The sequence below is a fragment of the Mesoplodon densirostris genome, chromosome 6 (assembly GCF_025265405.1).
Source record: "Mesoplodon densirostris isolate mMesDen1 chromosome 6, mMesDen1 primary haplotype, whole genome shotgun sequence".
In the NCBI taxonomy this organism is placed as follows: domain Eukaryota; kingdom Metazoa; phylum Chordata; class Mammalia; order Artiodactyla; family Ziphiidae; genus Mesoplodon; species Mesoplodon densirostris.
The window spans coordinates 133,925,917-133,939,056 of NC_082666.1; the positions used below are offsets into that span (position 1 = coordinate 133,925,917).

General features: G+C 41.3%; 1 protein-coding gene across 1 annotated transcript; it reads right to left on the minus strand.

The window, feature by feature from the left end:
• Window positions 1–608: 608 nt before the first annotated feature.
• LOC132492531 (phosphatidylethanolamine-binding protein 1-like) lies at window positions 609–1,115 on the minus strand. The gene has a single exon (XM_060102147.1). It carries the CDS (start codon window positions 1,113–1,115, stop codon window positions 609–611), a length of 507 nt encoding a protein of 168 aa, XP_059958130.1.
• Window positions 1,116–13,140: the final 12,025 nt, after the last annotated feature.

Sequence of the window (13,140 nt, forward strand, 5' to 3'; positions counted from 1 at the left end):
CAGCCCTGCAGCTCATCCAGAGGGCCACGCTTTAACAGCAAAGTGACTCTCTCCCTATTGCTTTCTTCAGTACTGCTCTTTAAAGGAGCCAGAGCGGGACACTGATACCCAATTACCAGCCAGAGATGTACCACGGTGGGGGGCTAGCGGACGGGCCCCTGGTTGTCTTAGAGACAGGACAGTGAAAACACATGCCAGAAGACGTCGTCACACACAGTCCTGGGCTCGGGCTCACAAAGGCAGAGGCAATCAACCTTTTCTTTTTTTCAACCTCCCTTAAAGATTCTTTGATGCTCTGTTCTAATACTGCAGACCCGTCTTTTTACCAGAATCTTTTTTTTCTTTAACGTCTGGGTTGTTATTCTTATGTTAACATTTTGATGACCCCATCCTACTACCAAAATATCTCCCACCAAAACAGAGTTCAGATTTGATCAAAACGTAAACCCCCTAGAATTACAGAGGACAGGCAGAAGCAAAAGTCACCCTAAACCTATAACTCTCACTGCTCAGGGCTGGGGCAGCGGGGAGGGGGGCAGTCTACGCGCGTCACTACACTGAGACACTGCTTGGGACCTCTGGGACCACGTCCGTCTCCTGGCTTTCCTCTACTTCCTAGACAGCTGCTCGTGGAGTTTGGGCACATAGTCATCCCATTCGGCCTGGTAACACGCGCCGGCCACCAGAGACCCGAGCTCGAACTTTCTGCGGAAATTCGCTGCCTTGAATTCGCCACTCTCCTCTCCAGGTCGGTCGCTGGGAATGGGCTCATCACACTTCAGTGGCCTGTCATGCTCATAGACCTGCCAGGCGTAGCGGTGAAGGCCTGTGCCCCTGGGTGGCCCAGAGCCCACGTAATCGGAGAGCACCGTGCCACTGCTGAGGTCGTCGTCCTGCATGTTGTTCACCAGAAAATGGTGCCATTCCCTGTGTTTGGGATCCTTCCTGATGGGAGCATCCGTGTCTGTCAAGACAAGGGTATGCAATGTACCTGGATCAAGGCCATCCCATACAATGCTGGTGGGCCAGTTCTTCACCTGCAGCGGGTGCTGTGGCCTCTCGTCCACTTCCTGCAGGCTCAAAGGCCCGGACCACTTGTTGAGGTCCACCGGCATCGTGGAGCCGAGAGGGGCGGACAGCAGGGAAAGCAGCAGCAGGACTCGCGCAGGGTAGCAGTCCAGACTCCCAGCGGTCTGCAGACTGTCCTGAGGCAACTCTGTGCATCTCTTTTCATCCACACATCCTGTGATGCACAGAAGCGCTGCCAGGGCCCTGCCATTGGGAGGATCTCCCCTCAGCACTGCCGGCCAGGGTGGCCGGGCCTGGACTGGTCGTGCAACAACTGTTCATGTTTGCTCAAAACAACTTATGGAGCCGACAAAGCAAGAGCCACACCAAACCTTCCCTTCCTCCTCTGTCCGCCCGGTGGAGGGACCTGGAGGTGTGAGCGGAGAGGCCGAGAACAGCAGAGGTGCTGACGCGTGCTGCCTGTCCGTGGGACCCACTGTGCCCAGCAGGTGGGCTCTGCCTGGATCTTTAATCTATCATCTCCATCTCCATCGTTCAGTGGATGCGGCTGTGCCTGCCTGACTTGGGATCCGGAAGTCTGATGCGCGTCTGTGATGGCAGTCACTTGATGTGCACGCGAAAACGTCAGGTGCTGTCAGCGCCCGCTGTGAAGTAGGAGGCAACGGCTTCCTCCTCTGCGCTCTGCCCGAGCTCCCTGTACTCCCCAGCACCTCCTCAGCCCTTCATCACCGCGCCACCTTTCCCTCTCTCAACCGGAGTCCAGGACCTCCCCGGGTGCCCCCGGTCCGATACCCACGTCTGCGCACGTCCGGCAGCTTTCTGTGGCAGTGCTGTTGTGGTGCTCAGTGTGTCGTCCTGCACTGGTTGATGTGCTTCTCTGCAAAGCCCGTGCATGTTTGCTTATTTCACAACAAGGATGGTACTTGGCAAAATGTAGATGATCCGTAAATATTTGAAAGGGTAAGACCTACGTGAGAAAGAAACCAAGCCCAGCCCTGCCACTGGGAATTCTTCCCCAGCCACCCCATCCTACGGCCATTTCTTCTATCTCTTACTTGCACCAATTTCCTCAACTGCCTTTAGTACTCAGATGACTCACGTACTTGTATTTCTAGCCCCCAAACCTACCCTCCTTTGAGGGCTCTCTGTCCTAAGCCCTGTCACCCATCCTGTCACCCTAGCTAGGATCTACGCGGTCAATCTTCACACCCAACTGTCTGCTCCAACTCTTATTTTGTTGGTTCTTTTGTTTTTTTTCAGACTCTACATATGAGTGAAATTGACAGTAGTTGTCTTTCTCTATCTGACTTATTTCACTTAGAATAATATCCTCTGGCTCCATTCATATTGTTGCAAATGGCAGAATTTCATTCTTTTTTTATGGCTGAGTATTCCAATATCTATATCTATATCTATATCTATATAGATATAGATATATATCTCACAATTTCTTTATCCATTCATCTATTGATGGACACAAGTTGCTTCCATCTTGGCTATTGTAAACCATGCTGCACTGAACACAGGGGTGCATGTATCTTTTTGAATTAGTGTTTTCCTGTTCTTCAGACAAATACCCAGAAGTGGAATTGCTGGATCATATGGTAGTTCCATTCTTAATTTTTTGAAGTACCTCCAAACTGTTTTCCATAGTGGCTGCACCAATTTACATACCCACTAACAGAAATTTTTCCTTTTCTCCACATCCTTTTCAACATTTGTTATTTCTTGTCTTTTTTTTTTTTTTTTTTTTGCAGTACGCAGGCCTCTCACTGTTGTGGCCTCTCCCGTTGCAGAGCACAGGCTCCGGACACGCAGGCTCAGTGGCCATGGCTCACAGGCCCAGCCGCTCCGCGGCATGTGGGATCTTCCCGGACTGGGGCATGAACCCGTGTCCCCTGCATCGGCAGGCGGACTCTCAACCCCTGCGCCACCAGGGAAGCCCTATTTCTTGCCTTTTTGATAATAGCCATTCTAATAGGTGTGAGGTGATATCTCATTGCGATTTTGATTTCCATTTTCCTGATAATTAATGATGTTGAGCATCTTTTCATGTGCCTGTTGGCATCATATGTCTTCTTTGGAAAAATGTCTATTCAGATCATCTGCCTATTTTTTAGTTGGGTTGTTTGCTTTTGTTGTTGAGTTTTATGAGTTCTTTATATAGTTTGGATATTAACCCCTTATTCATATATGATTTGCAAATATCTTCTCCCTTTAGGTTAGCAGCCTTTTCATTTTGCTGACGGTTTCCTTCACTGTGCAAAAGCGTTTTAGTTTGATGTGGTCCATTTGTTCATTTTTGCTTCTCTTTCTTTTGCCTTTGGAGTCAGAGCTACAAAAACATCACTAAGACCAATGTCAGTGAGGTTACTGCCTATGTTTTCTTCTAGGAATTGTAGTTTCAGGTCTTACATTAAAATATGTAATCCATTTTGAGTTAATGTTTGCGTATGATGTAAGATAGGGTTCTACTTTTATCCTTTTGCCTGTGGCTCTCCAGTTTACCCAATACCATTTATCGAAGATACTATCCTTTCTCCATTTTATGTTTTTTTTCTCCTTTGTCATAAATTAATTGTCCATATATGTGTGGGTTTATTTCTGGGCTCTCAGTTCTGTCCCATGATCTATGTATCTGCTTTTGTGCCAGTATCATGCTGTTTTGATTACTGTAGATCTGTACAATAGTTTGAAATCAAGGAGTGTGATTCCTCCCGCTCTGTTCTTCTTTCTCAAGATTGTTTTGGCTATTCAGGATTTTTTGTGGTTCAATACAAATTTTAGGATTATTTGTTCTAGTTCTGTGAAACATGCCATTGGAATTTTGACAGAGATTGCTATGAATCTGTAGATTGCTTTGGGTAGTATGGAAATCTTAACAATATTTATTCTTCCAATCCATGAACACATAATATCTTTTTATTTTTTGTGTCTTCTTCAGTTTCTTTTATCAGTGTCATATTTTTTCAGTGTACAGGTCTTTCATCTCTTTGATTAAATTTATTCTTAGGTATTTTATTTTTTGATGCAATTTTAAGTGGGATTGTTTTCCTAATTTCTCTTTCTGAGAGTTGTTTTTTTTTTTTTTTTTTTTTTTTTTGCGGTACGCGGGCCTCCCACTGTTGTGGCCTCTCCCGTTGCGGAGCACAGGCTCCGGACACGCAGGCCCAGCGGCCATGGCTCACGGGCCCAGCTGCTCCGTGGCATGTTGTATCTTCTCTGACCGGGACACGAACCCGTGTCTCCTGCATCGGCAGGCGGACTCTCAACCACTGCGCCACCAGGGAAGCCCTGAGAGTTTGTTTTTAGTGCATAGAAATGCTATGGATTTCTGTATATTGATTTTGTATTCTGAAACTTTACTGAATTCATTTATTACTTTTAACAGTTTTTTGGTACAGCGCTTAGGGTTTTCTACGTATAGTATCATGTCACCTACAAACAGTGGCAGTTTTACTTCTTTTTTCCAATTGGGATGAATTTCTTTTTCTTTCCTAATTGCTGTGGCTAGGACTTTCAGTATTCTGTTAAATTAAAATGGTAAGAGTGGGCATCTTTGTCTTCTTTCTGATCTTAGGGGGAAAGTCTTCAGGTTTTCATTGTTGAGTATGGCGTTAGCTATGAGTTGGTCATATATGACCTTTTTTATGTTGAGTTATGGTCCCTCTACACTCACTTTGTTGAGAGTTTTTACTGTAAAAGGATATTGAATTTTGTCAAATGCTTTTTCTGCATGTATTGAGATGATCATATGATTTTTATCCTTCATCTTTAAAATGTGATGTATCACAGTGATTGATTTGCAGAACTTGACCATCCTTGCAACCCCAGAATAAATCTCACTTGATCCTGGGGTGTGATCCTTTGAATGTATTGTTGGATTTAGTTTGCTAATATTTCATTGAGAATTTTTGCATTTGTGTTCATCAAGGATATTGGCCTATAATATTTGTGTGTGTGTGTGTATACTGTCCATATCTTGTTTTGATAAGAAAATAATACTGGCTTCATAACTTATGTTAAGGTTCCCCTCCTCTTCAGTTTTTTGGAAGAGTTTGAGAAGGATAGGTATTAAATCTTCTTTGAATGTTCTGTATAATTCACCAGTGAAGCCATCTGGTCCTTGGAATTTTTTTATTGGGAGATGTTTGATTACTGTTTCAATTTCCTTACTCGTAATTGGCCTATTCACACTTTTTATTTCTTCATGATTCAGCCTTGGAAGATTGTATGTTTCTAGGAATTTATTCATTTCTTCTAGGTTGTTCATTTTATTGCTGTATAATTGTTCACAGTAGTCTCTAATAGTCCTTTGTATTTTTGTGATATCAGTTGTAACTTATCCTCTTTTCTGATTTTATTTAAGTCCTCTTCCTTTTTTCTCAGTTAGAGTAGCTAAATGTTTGTCGATTTTGTTTATCTTTTCAAGGAAAGAGTTTTTAGTTTTATGGATCTTTTCTGTTGTTTTTACAGTCTAGATTTTATTTCCACTCTGATCATTATTATTTCCTTCCTTCTACTTACTTTGGCCTTTGTTTAGTCTTCTTTTTCTAGCACTTTTAGGTGTGAAATGAAGTTATTTGGGATTTCTCTGGTTTCTTGAGGTAGGTCTGGATACTGTGAACTTCCCTCTTAGAAATGCTTTTGCTGCATCCCATGGAGTTTGCTATGCTATATTTTCTCGTTTGTCTCTAGGTATTTTTTGATTTCTCCTTTGATTTCTTCCTTTGACCCATTGATTGTTCAGTAACATTTTGTTTAATCTCCATGTTTTTGTGGTTTTTCCTTTTTTTTTTCTTGTGATTGACTTCTAGTTTCATACCATTGTGATGCCATTGTGATGATACTTGCTATGATTTCAATCATTTGGATTTATAGAGACTTGATTACTAACATGTGATCTATCCTGGAGAATGTTACATATGTACATGAAAAAACTGTATTCTGTTGCTGTTGGGTGAAATGTCCTATATATATCTGTTGAATCCATCTAGTCTCATATGGTGTTTAAGTCCACTGTTTTCTTACTGATTTTTCTGTCTGGATGATCTATCTGTTGATGTAAGTGCAGTGTTAAAGTCCCCTGCTGATATTGTAATCCTTTCAATTTCTCCCTTAAAGTCTGTTAATATTTGCTTTATATATCTTGGTGCTTCTGTTGAGCATGTATACATTTTAAAATGTTACATATTCTCGCTGGATTGACACCTTTATCATTATGCAATGCTCTTCTTTGTCTTTTACTGCATTATTTTGTTTCAATGTCTATTTTTTCTGAAAAGAGTATTCCTAGTCCAGCTTGGTTTAAATTTTTATTTGCATGACATATCATTTTCCATCCCTTCACTTTTAGTCTGTGTGTGTCCTTTATCCTGAAGTGACTCTCTTGTAGGAGCTTGTTTGTGAGGTTCACATATAACATCCTGTGTAAATAACTGCCTGTTTCAAGTTGGTAGCAACTTCAGTCTGTACACATACCAAAGTTTTATCTTTTTTACTGCCCCCCCAAGTTTTATACTTTCAATGACACATTTTACATCTTTTTATTTTATGTACCCCTTAACTAATTGTTGTAATTTTAGTTAATTTTTATTAATTTTGTCTTTTAATCTTCATGTTTGCTTTATAAATGATGGATCCATTACCTTTATTATATATTTAGATTTCCCAGTGAGATTTTTACTTTTGTATGTTTTCATATTATTAGTGGCATTTCTTTTCAGCTTATATAAGTCCCTTTAACATTTACTTTAGGGCTGGTTTAATGGTAATGAACTCCTTTAGCTTTTGCTTATCTGGGAAACTCATAATCTCTCTTTCAATTCTGAATGAATGGGTGGAGAATTCTTGGTTGAAATTTTTTTCTTTCCAGCACGTTGAAAATGCCATACCATTCCTTTATGTCCTGTAAAGTTTCTGCTGAAAAATCTGCTGATAGCCTTGTTGGGGGTTCCTGTGTACGTAACAAATTGTTTTTCTCTTGCTGCTTTTTGGATTCTCTGTTTATCCTTAATTTTTACTGTTTTAAATTTAATGTGTCTTGCTGTGTTTCTCTTTGGGTTTATCTTATTTGGAACTCTCTGGGCTTCCTGGACCTGGATGTCTGTTTACTTCCCCAGATTAGGGATGCTTTCAGCCACTATTTTTTCTAATAATTTTTTTAACTCTTTCTTCTTTTTCTGGAACTCCTATAGTGTGAACTTTATTTCATTTGATGTTATCCTAAACGTCCCTTAAAGTATCTTCACTATTTAAAATTCTGTTTTCATTTTGCTGCTCTGTCTAGGTGAGTTGCATTGTTTGGTCTTCCAGCTCGTTGATTCATTCTTCTACTGCAACCAGTCTGCTTGCTCTTCAATCCTCTAGTGTGCTTTTCAGTTCAGTTATAACTCTTGTTTGGTACTTTCTTATATTTTTTATCTCTTTGTTGAAGTTCTCACTGTGTTCATCCATCCTTCTCCTGAGTTCAGTGAGCACTTTTGTGACTATTACTTTGAGCTTTTTACCAGTTAAATTGCTTATTTCCACTCCTTTTAGTTCTTTTTCTGAGGTTTTGTCTTGTTCTTTCAATTGAAACATTTTCCTGTGTCTCCTCATTTTGCCTAATTCTCTTTGTTTGTTTCTATGTTTAGATAAACCAGTTATCTCTCCCAGTCTTGAAGATGTGGACTAGGTGGATTTCCTGTGGACTCAGAAGCACCTGCCTGCCCACCTGAGCCAGATGCTCACATGATGTCTCCTATGAAAGCTGCACATGCCCCGCTGTGTGGTGGGGACACAGCTGCTGCTGTGGGACACTATTGGGCAATGCTGGCCCCCAGGCCAGCTTTATTTTTAAAAAATTTTATTGGAGTGTAGTTGATTTACAATGTTGTGTTAGTTTCAGGTGTACAGCAAAGTGAGTCAGTCATACATGTACATATATTCACTCTTTTTTATTTTTATTTTTTTTATTATTATTAATTTTTTTGCAATACGCGGGCCTCTCACTGTTGTGGCCTCTCCCGTTGTGGAGCACAGGCTCTGGATGCGCAGGCTCGGTGGCCGTGGCCCATGGGCCCAGCCGCTCTGCGGCATGTGGGATCTTCCCGGACCGGGGCACGAACCGTGTCCCCTGCATCGGCAGGCGTACCCTCAACCACTGCGCCACCAGGGAAGCCCTATCCACTCTTTTTTAGATTCTTTCCCATACAGGTCATTACAGAATATTGAGTAGAGGTCCCTGTGCCATACAGTAGGTCTCTATTGTTTATCTGTTTTATATATAGCAGTGTTATATGTCAATCCCAATCTCCCAATTTATCTCTCCTCACCCATCCCCTGGTAGCCTTAAGTTTGTATTCTACATCCGTGACTCTACTTCTGTTTTGTAAATAAGTTCATTTTTCTCATTTTTTAAGATTCCACATATAAGTGATATCATATGATATTTGTCTTCCTGTGTCTCACTTTCTTCACTCAGTATGACAACCTCTAGGTCCATCCATGCTGCTGCAAATGGCATTATTTTGTTCTTTTTTATGGCTGAGTAATATTCCACTGTATATATGTGCCACATCTTCTTTATCCACTCCTCTGTTGATGGACATTTAGGTTGTTTCCATGTCCTGGCTATTGTAAATAGTGCTGCAATGAACATTGCGGTGCATGTATCTTTTCAAATTATGGTTTTCTCTGGGTATATGCCTAGGAGAAAAGATTCATGCACCCCAATGTTCATTGCAGACCAGCTTTAAAGTCCACCTGTGACTGCTGAGTGTGCTGCTGGGCAGGGCTATCTCTGGGCTTGCTGTGAAGCCTTGGCTGAGGTGTATGTGTAGGCAAGGCTCCCAGGGGGGTGTGCTCACTGGGGCTAGCAGGTTAGAGGGAGAACAATATTGTGCCCATCAGCAAGGCATTGGCGAGGTAGCCTGAGATGCAGCAATGGCTCTTGCCAGTGTCTCGGTCCCCGGGGAGCATCCCACATGGTTCCTGCCTTTCCCGCAGATGCTTTAAAATTGATAAGTGGGTCTCTTTCACGTAGGGTCCATATGTTCTTTTCAATCTGATGTTTTTGTGCTGGTTTTGGGGTTAAGTGAGTCTGTGCATGGGCACTTTAAAAATGAGTTTTCTTTCTATGTCTGACTTAATTCACTCAGTATAGCAATCTCTAGGTCCATCCATGTTGCTGCAAATGGCATTATTTCATTCTTTTTAATGGCTGAGTAATAGTCCATTGTATATATATACCACACCTTCTTTATCCATTCCTCTGTTGATGGACATTTAGGTTGCTTCCATGTCTTGGCTGTTGTAAACAGTGCTGCAAGACTCACAGACTTAGAGAACGAACTTACGGTTACCAGGTGGAAAAGGTGACGGGAAAGGATAGTTAGGGAGTATGGGATTGACATGTAACCACTGCTATGTTTAAAATGGATAACCAACAAGGACCTACTGTATAGCATCAGGAACTCTGCTTAATATTATATAACAACCTAAATGGGAAATGATTTTGAAAAAGAATAGATACATGTATATGTATAACTGAATCACTTTGCTGTACACCTGAAACTATCACAACATTATTAATCAACTGTAGTCCAATATAAACTAAGAAGTTTTTTAAAAAAATGAGTTTTCTGTTCCCTGCAGTACTATTGTTGTCCTGGATGTATTCCCCACTGGTTTTCAAACCCAGGTGTTTGGGGGCTCATCTCTTCTGTGCAAGATCTAGTGGTTGGGCTGCCTGATGTGGAAATGGAATCCTTCATTCCTCAAGGAAAAGATCCACACTTTTGTGATACCCGCTGATTGTGGATCACCGTGGCTGGGCTGTGGTTTTTGCCTTGGCAAACTATATCTCGGCCTCTTCTACCCATCCTGATGCTGCCCTTTTACCCTTTGCTGTGGAGGCTATGTTCTTTCAGTTTTCAGTTTCCTTTTCAAGGGAATTATTGCATATGTAGTTGTAGATTTCTTGTGTCCTTGGAAGGAAGTGAGTTCAGGATCTTCCTATGCTGCCATCTTGAACCCTCTCTCCATCACTCTTTACTGCTTTTTGGGCCAAATTAATTATAAGGAAGTACTGATTCTTCAGATGTCAGCTCAACCATTAAACCTTTAGGAAAGCCACTCTTGATCTCTGTGCCATTTGTCATATTTATGATTTAAATTTTTTGTGTAATTATTTGATTATGTCTGTCTTGTCCACCAGGTTGTTCTTTGAAGTTCATTACCATTAATGTTTTTGTTCATTCTCTTTGTTGTAAGATTAAGTGCATTTCTTATTTTTCTTCTTTTTTCCAAGGGTGCCATTTACATCAAATATAGTCATTTGAGAGGTGCCAAAATAAAAGACATTAGCCATATTTAATAATTGTCTGCTTTATTCTAAGGCTGAAGTAGCAACAACAATGGGTAATTTTCAGTCTTTGACATTTATAGTTTATAAAACCACAATCTTGTAACACACTCAGATTCAACATTGTTAAAAATAACTGGATTGCCATCTCTCCTTTCCCTAACAATAACTAAATTATATATTTATTTTAAAAGTATTGATGGTTCAAAATAATCCTTTTTTTTTTTTTTTTTTAGGACCAGAAGATCATGCAGTATTTTTCAGGAAAATGACAAAGTTAATTTTGAGTGAAATGCCAAAAGCTAGGTAAGTACTTCTGAAATGAAAACTAAAGTGCTGTGAAATTTTCTGTTCTGTGTATCCGTGTTATCTGTAGAGTGATGTACATATAAATGATCATTCAGTATACTTATTTGGAGCAACTTGATGATGGTGGGATAACATTATTTTAACTCTAGCTGTCAACAGGTGTCATTGACTAGACTGTTCCTTAAATCAGTCAGATTTCTGAAGCATGCAGATACGTCACGTAGGTCTGTATCCAGAGTAACAGCCTTAGAATCAGATATTCTCAAGTTCAAATCCTGGCTTGCCTCTTAACACTGGATATATTGTGTTGCCTCTCTGAGCCCAGTGTTCTTTATTATAAAATAGCGATTGCACTACCTCTTTATGAAGGACAGCTATAACGCTGCAATGAGATTATATTTGAAGGTCATAGCAGACTTCCTGTTACTAACTAAGTACTCAGCAAAGAGTAGCTATTGATGATGGCTACGAGGACAGTGATGATAATAACAATAATAGTAATAATAACAACAACAATAGCAACAGTGTCCTTATGGAAAATATAACCTAAAATCCGTAATCTTTATTTTAACTGGTTGATTTTTGTTTTATTTTATTAAAAATTTTTCTTTCTTTCTTTCTTTTTATTTTTGGCTGCATCGGGTCTTCGTTGCTGCGCGCGGGCTTTCTCTAGCTGCGGCGAGCTGGAGCTACTCTTCATTGTGCTGCGCGGACTTCTTATTGCGGTGGCTTCTTTTGTTGTGGAGCACGGGCTGTAGGCACTCGGGCTTCAGTAGTTGTGGCGCATGGGCTTAGTTGCTCTGCAGCATGTGGGATCTTCCCGGACAAGGGCTCGCACCCATGTCCCCTGCATTGGCAGGCAGATTCTTAACCACTGCGCCACCAGGGAAGTCCCTGATTTTTATTTTAGATATTCCAGTTTATCAAATGATTTTGTTGAATCTAAATTTTTTGTGTGATTGATGGAGATTCTTTGCTTTTCACATGCTTATGTGAGAAATCAGTCAACAGGGACCGTAGCTTCTTCTGCTTCGTTGAATGCTCTCTTGCGGATCTTATGAGAAATGAAGGACAATTTGCCATAGTTCTCTTCAGATAGTCTTAAAGCAATAGCCAGTGCTTCCAGTATGATGTTTAAAAGGAGTGGTGAGGGCTTCCCTGGTGGCGCAGTGGTTGGGGGTCCGCCTGCCGATGCAGGGGGCACGGGTTCGTGCCCGGGTCCGGGAGGATCCCACGTGCCGCGGAGCAGCTGGGCCCGTGAGCCATGGCCGCTGAGCCTGCGCATCCGGAGCCTGTGCTCCGCAACGGGAGAGGCCACAACAGTGAGAGGCCCGCGTACCGCAAAAAAAAAAAAAAAAAAAAAAAAAAAAAAAAAGGAGTGGTGAGATGGGGCATCCTTTCCTTGTAGCTGATTTTAGTGGGAAAGCTTCGAGTGTCTTCAGTATAATGTTTGCTGTAGGGTTTTGTACATGGTCTTTAGCAAGTTGAGGAAGTTCCCCTCTACTCATTTACTGAGAGGTTTTTTTTTTATCATGAGTGGGTGTTGAATTTCGTCAAAAGCTTTCTTTTCATCTATTTATATGATTATGTGATTTTTCTTCTTCAGCCTGTTGATGTGATGGATTACAATTAATTTTTTTTTTTTTTTTTTTGTGGTACGCGGGCCTCTCACTGTTGTGGCCTCTCCCGTTGTGGAGCACAGGCTCCGGACGCACAGGCTCAGCGGCCATGGCCCACGGGACCAGCCGCTCTGGGGCATGTGGGATCCTCCCGGACCGGGGCACGAACCCACGTCCCCTGCATCGGCAGGCGGACGCTCAACCACTGCGCCACCAGGGAAGCCCACAATTAATTTTTGAATTTTGAGTCATCCTTGCATACCTGGGATAAGTCCCTCTTGGTCGTGGAGTATAAATCTTTTTATACTTTGTTGGATTTGATTTGCTATTATTTTGTTGAGGATTCTTGCATCTATATTCATGAGAGATGTTGGTCTGTAGTTTTCTTTTCTTGTGATGTCTTTGCCTGTTTTGGTATTAGGGTAATGCTGACTTCATAGAATGAACTAGGATGTGTTTCCTCTGCTTCTGTCCTCTGAAAGAGATTTTAGAGAATCGGTATAATTTTTTCCTTAAGTGTTTGGTAGGATTCACCAGTGAACCCATCTGCATCTGTTGTTTTCTATTTTGTAATGTTATTAATTATTGATTCAATTTCTTAATAGAGAGAGGCCTATTTATATTGCCTATTTCTTCTTGTGTGAGTTTTGGAAGATTGTGTCTTTCAAGAGGTTGGTCCAGTTCATCTAGGTTATCAGATTTGTTGATGTAGAGCTGTTCATAGTATTCTGTGATTATCCTACTATGTCCATAGGATTGTAGTGATGTCCCCTCTTTCATTTCTGATATTAGTAATTTTTGTCCTGTCTCTTTTTCTTAGTTAGCCTGGCTAGAGGC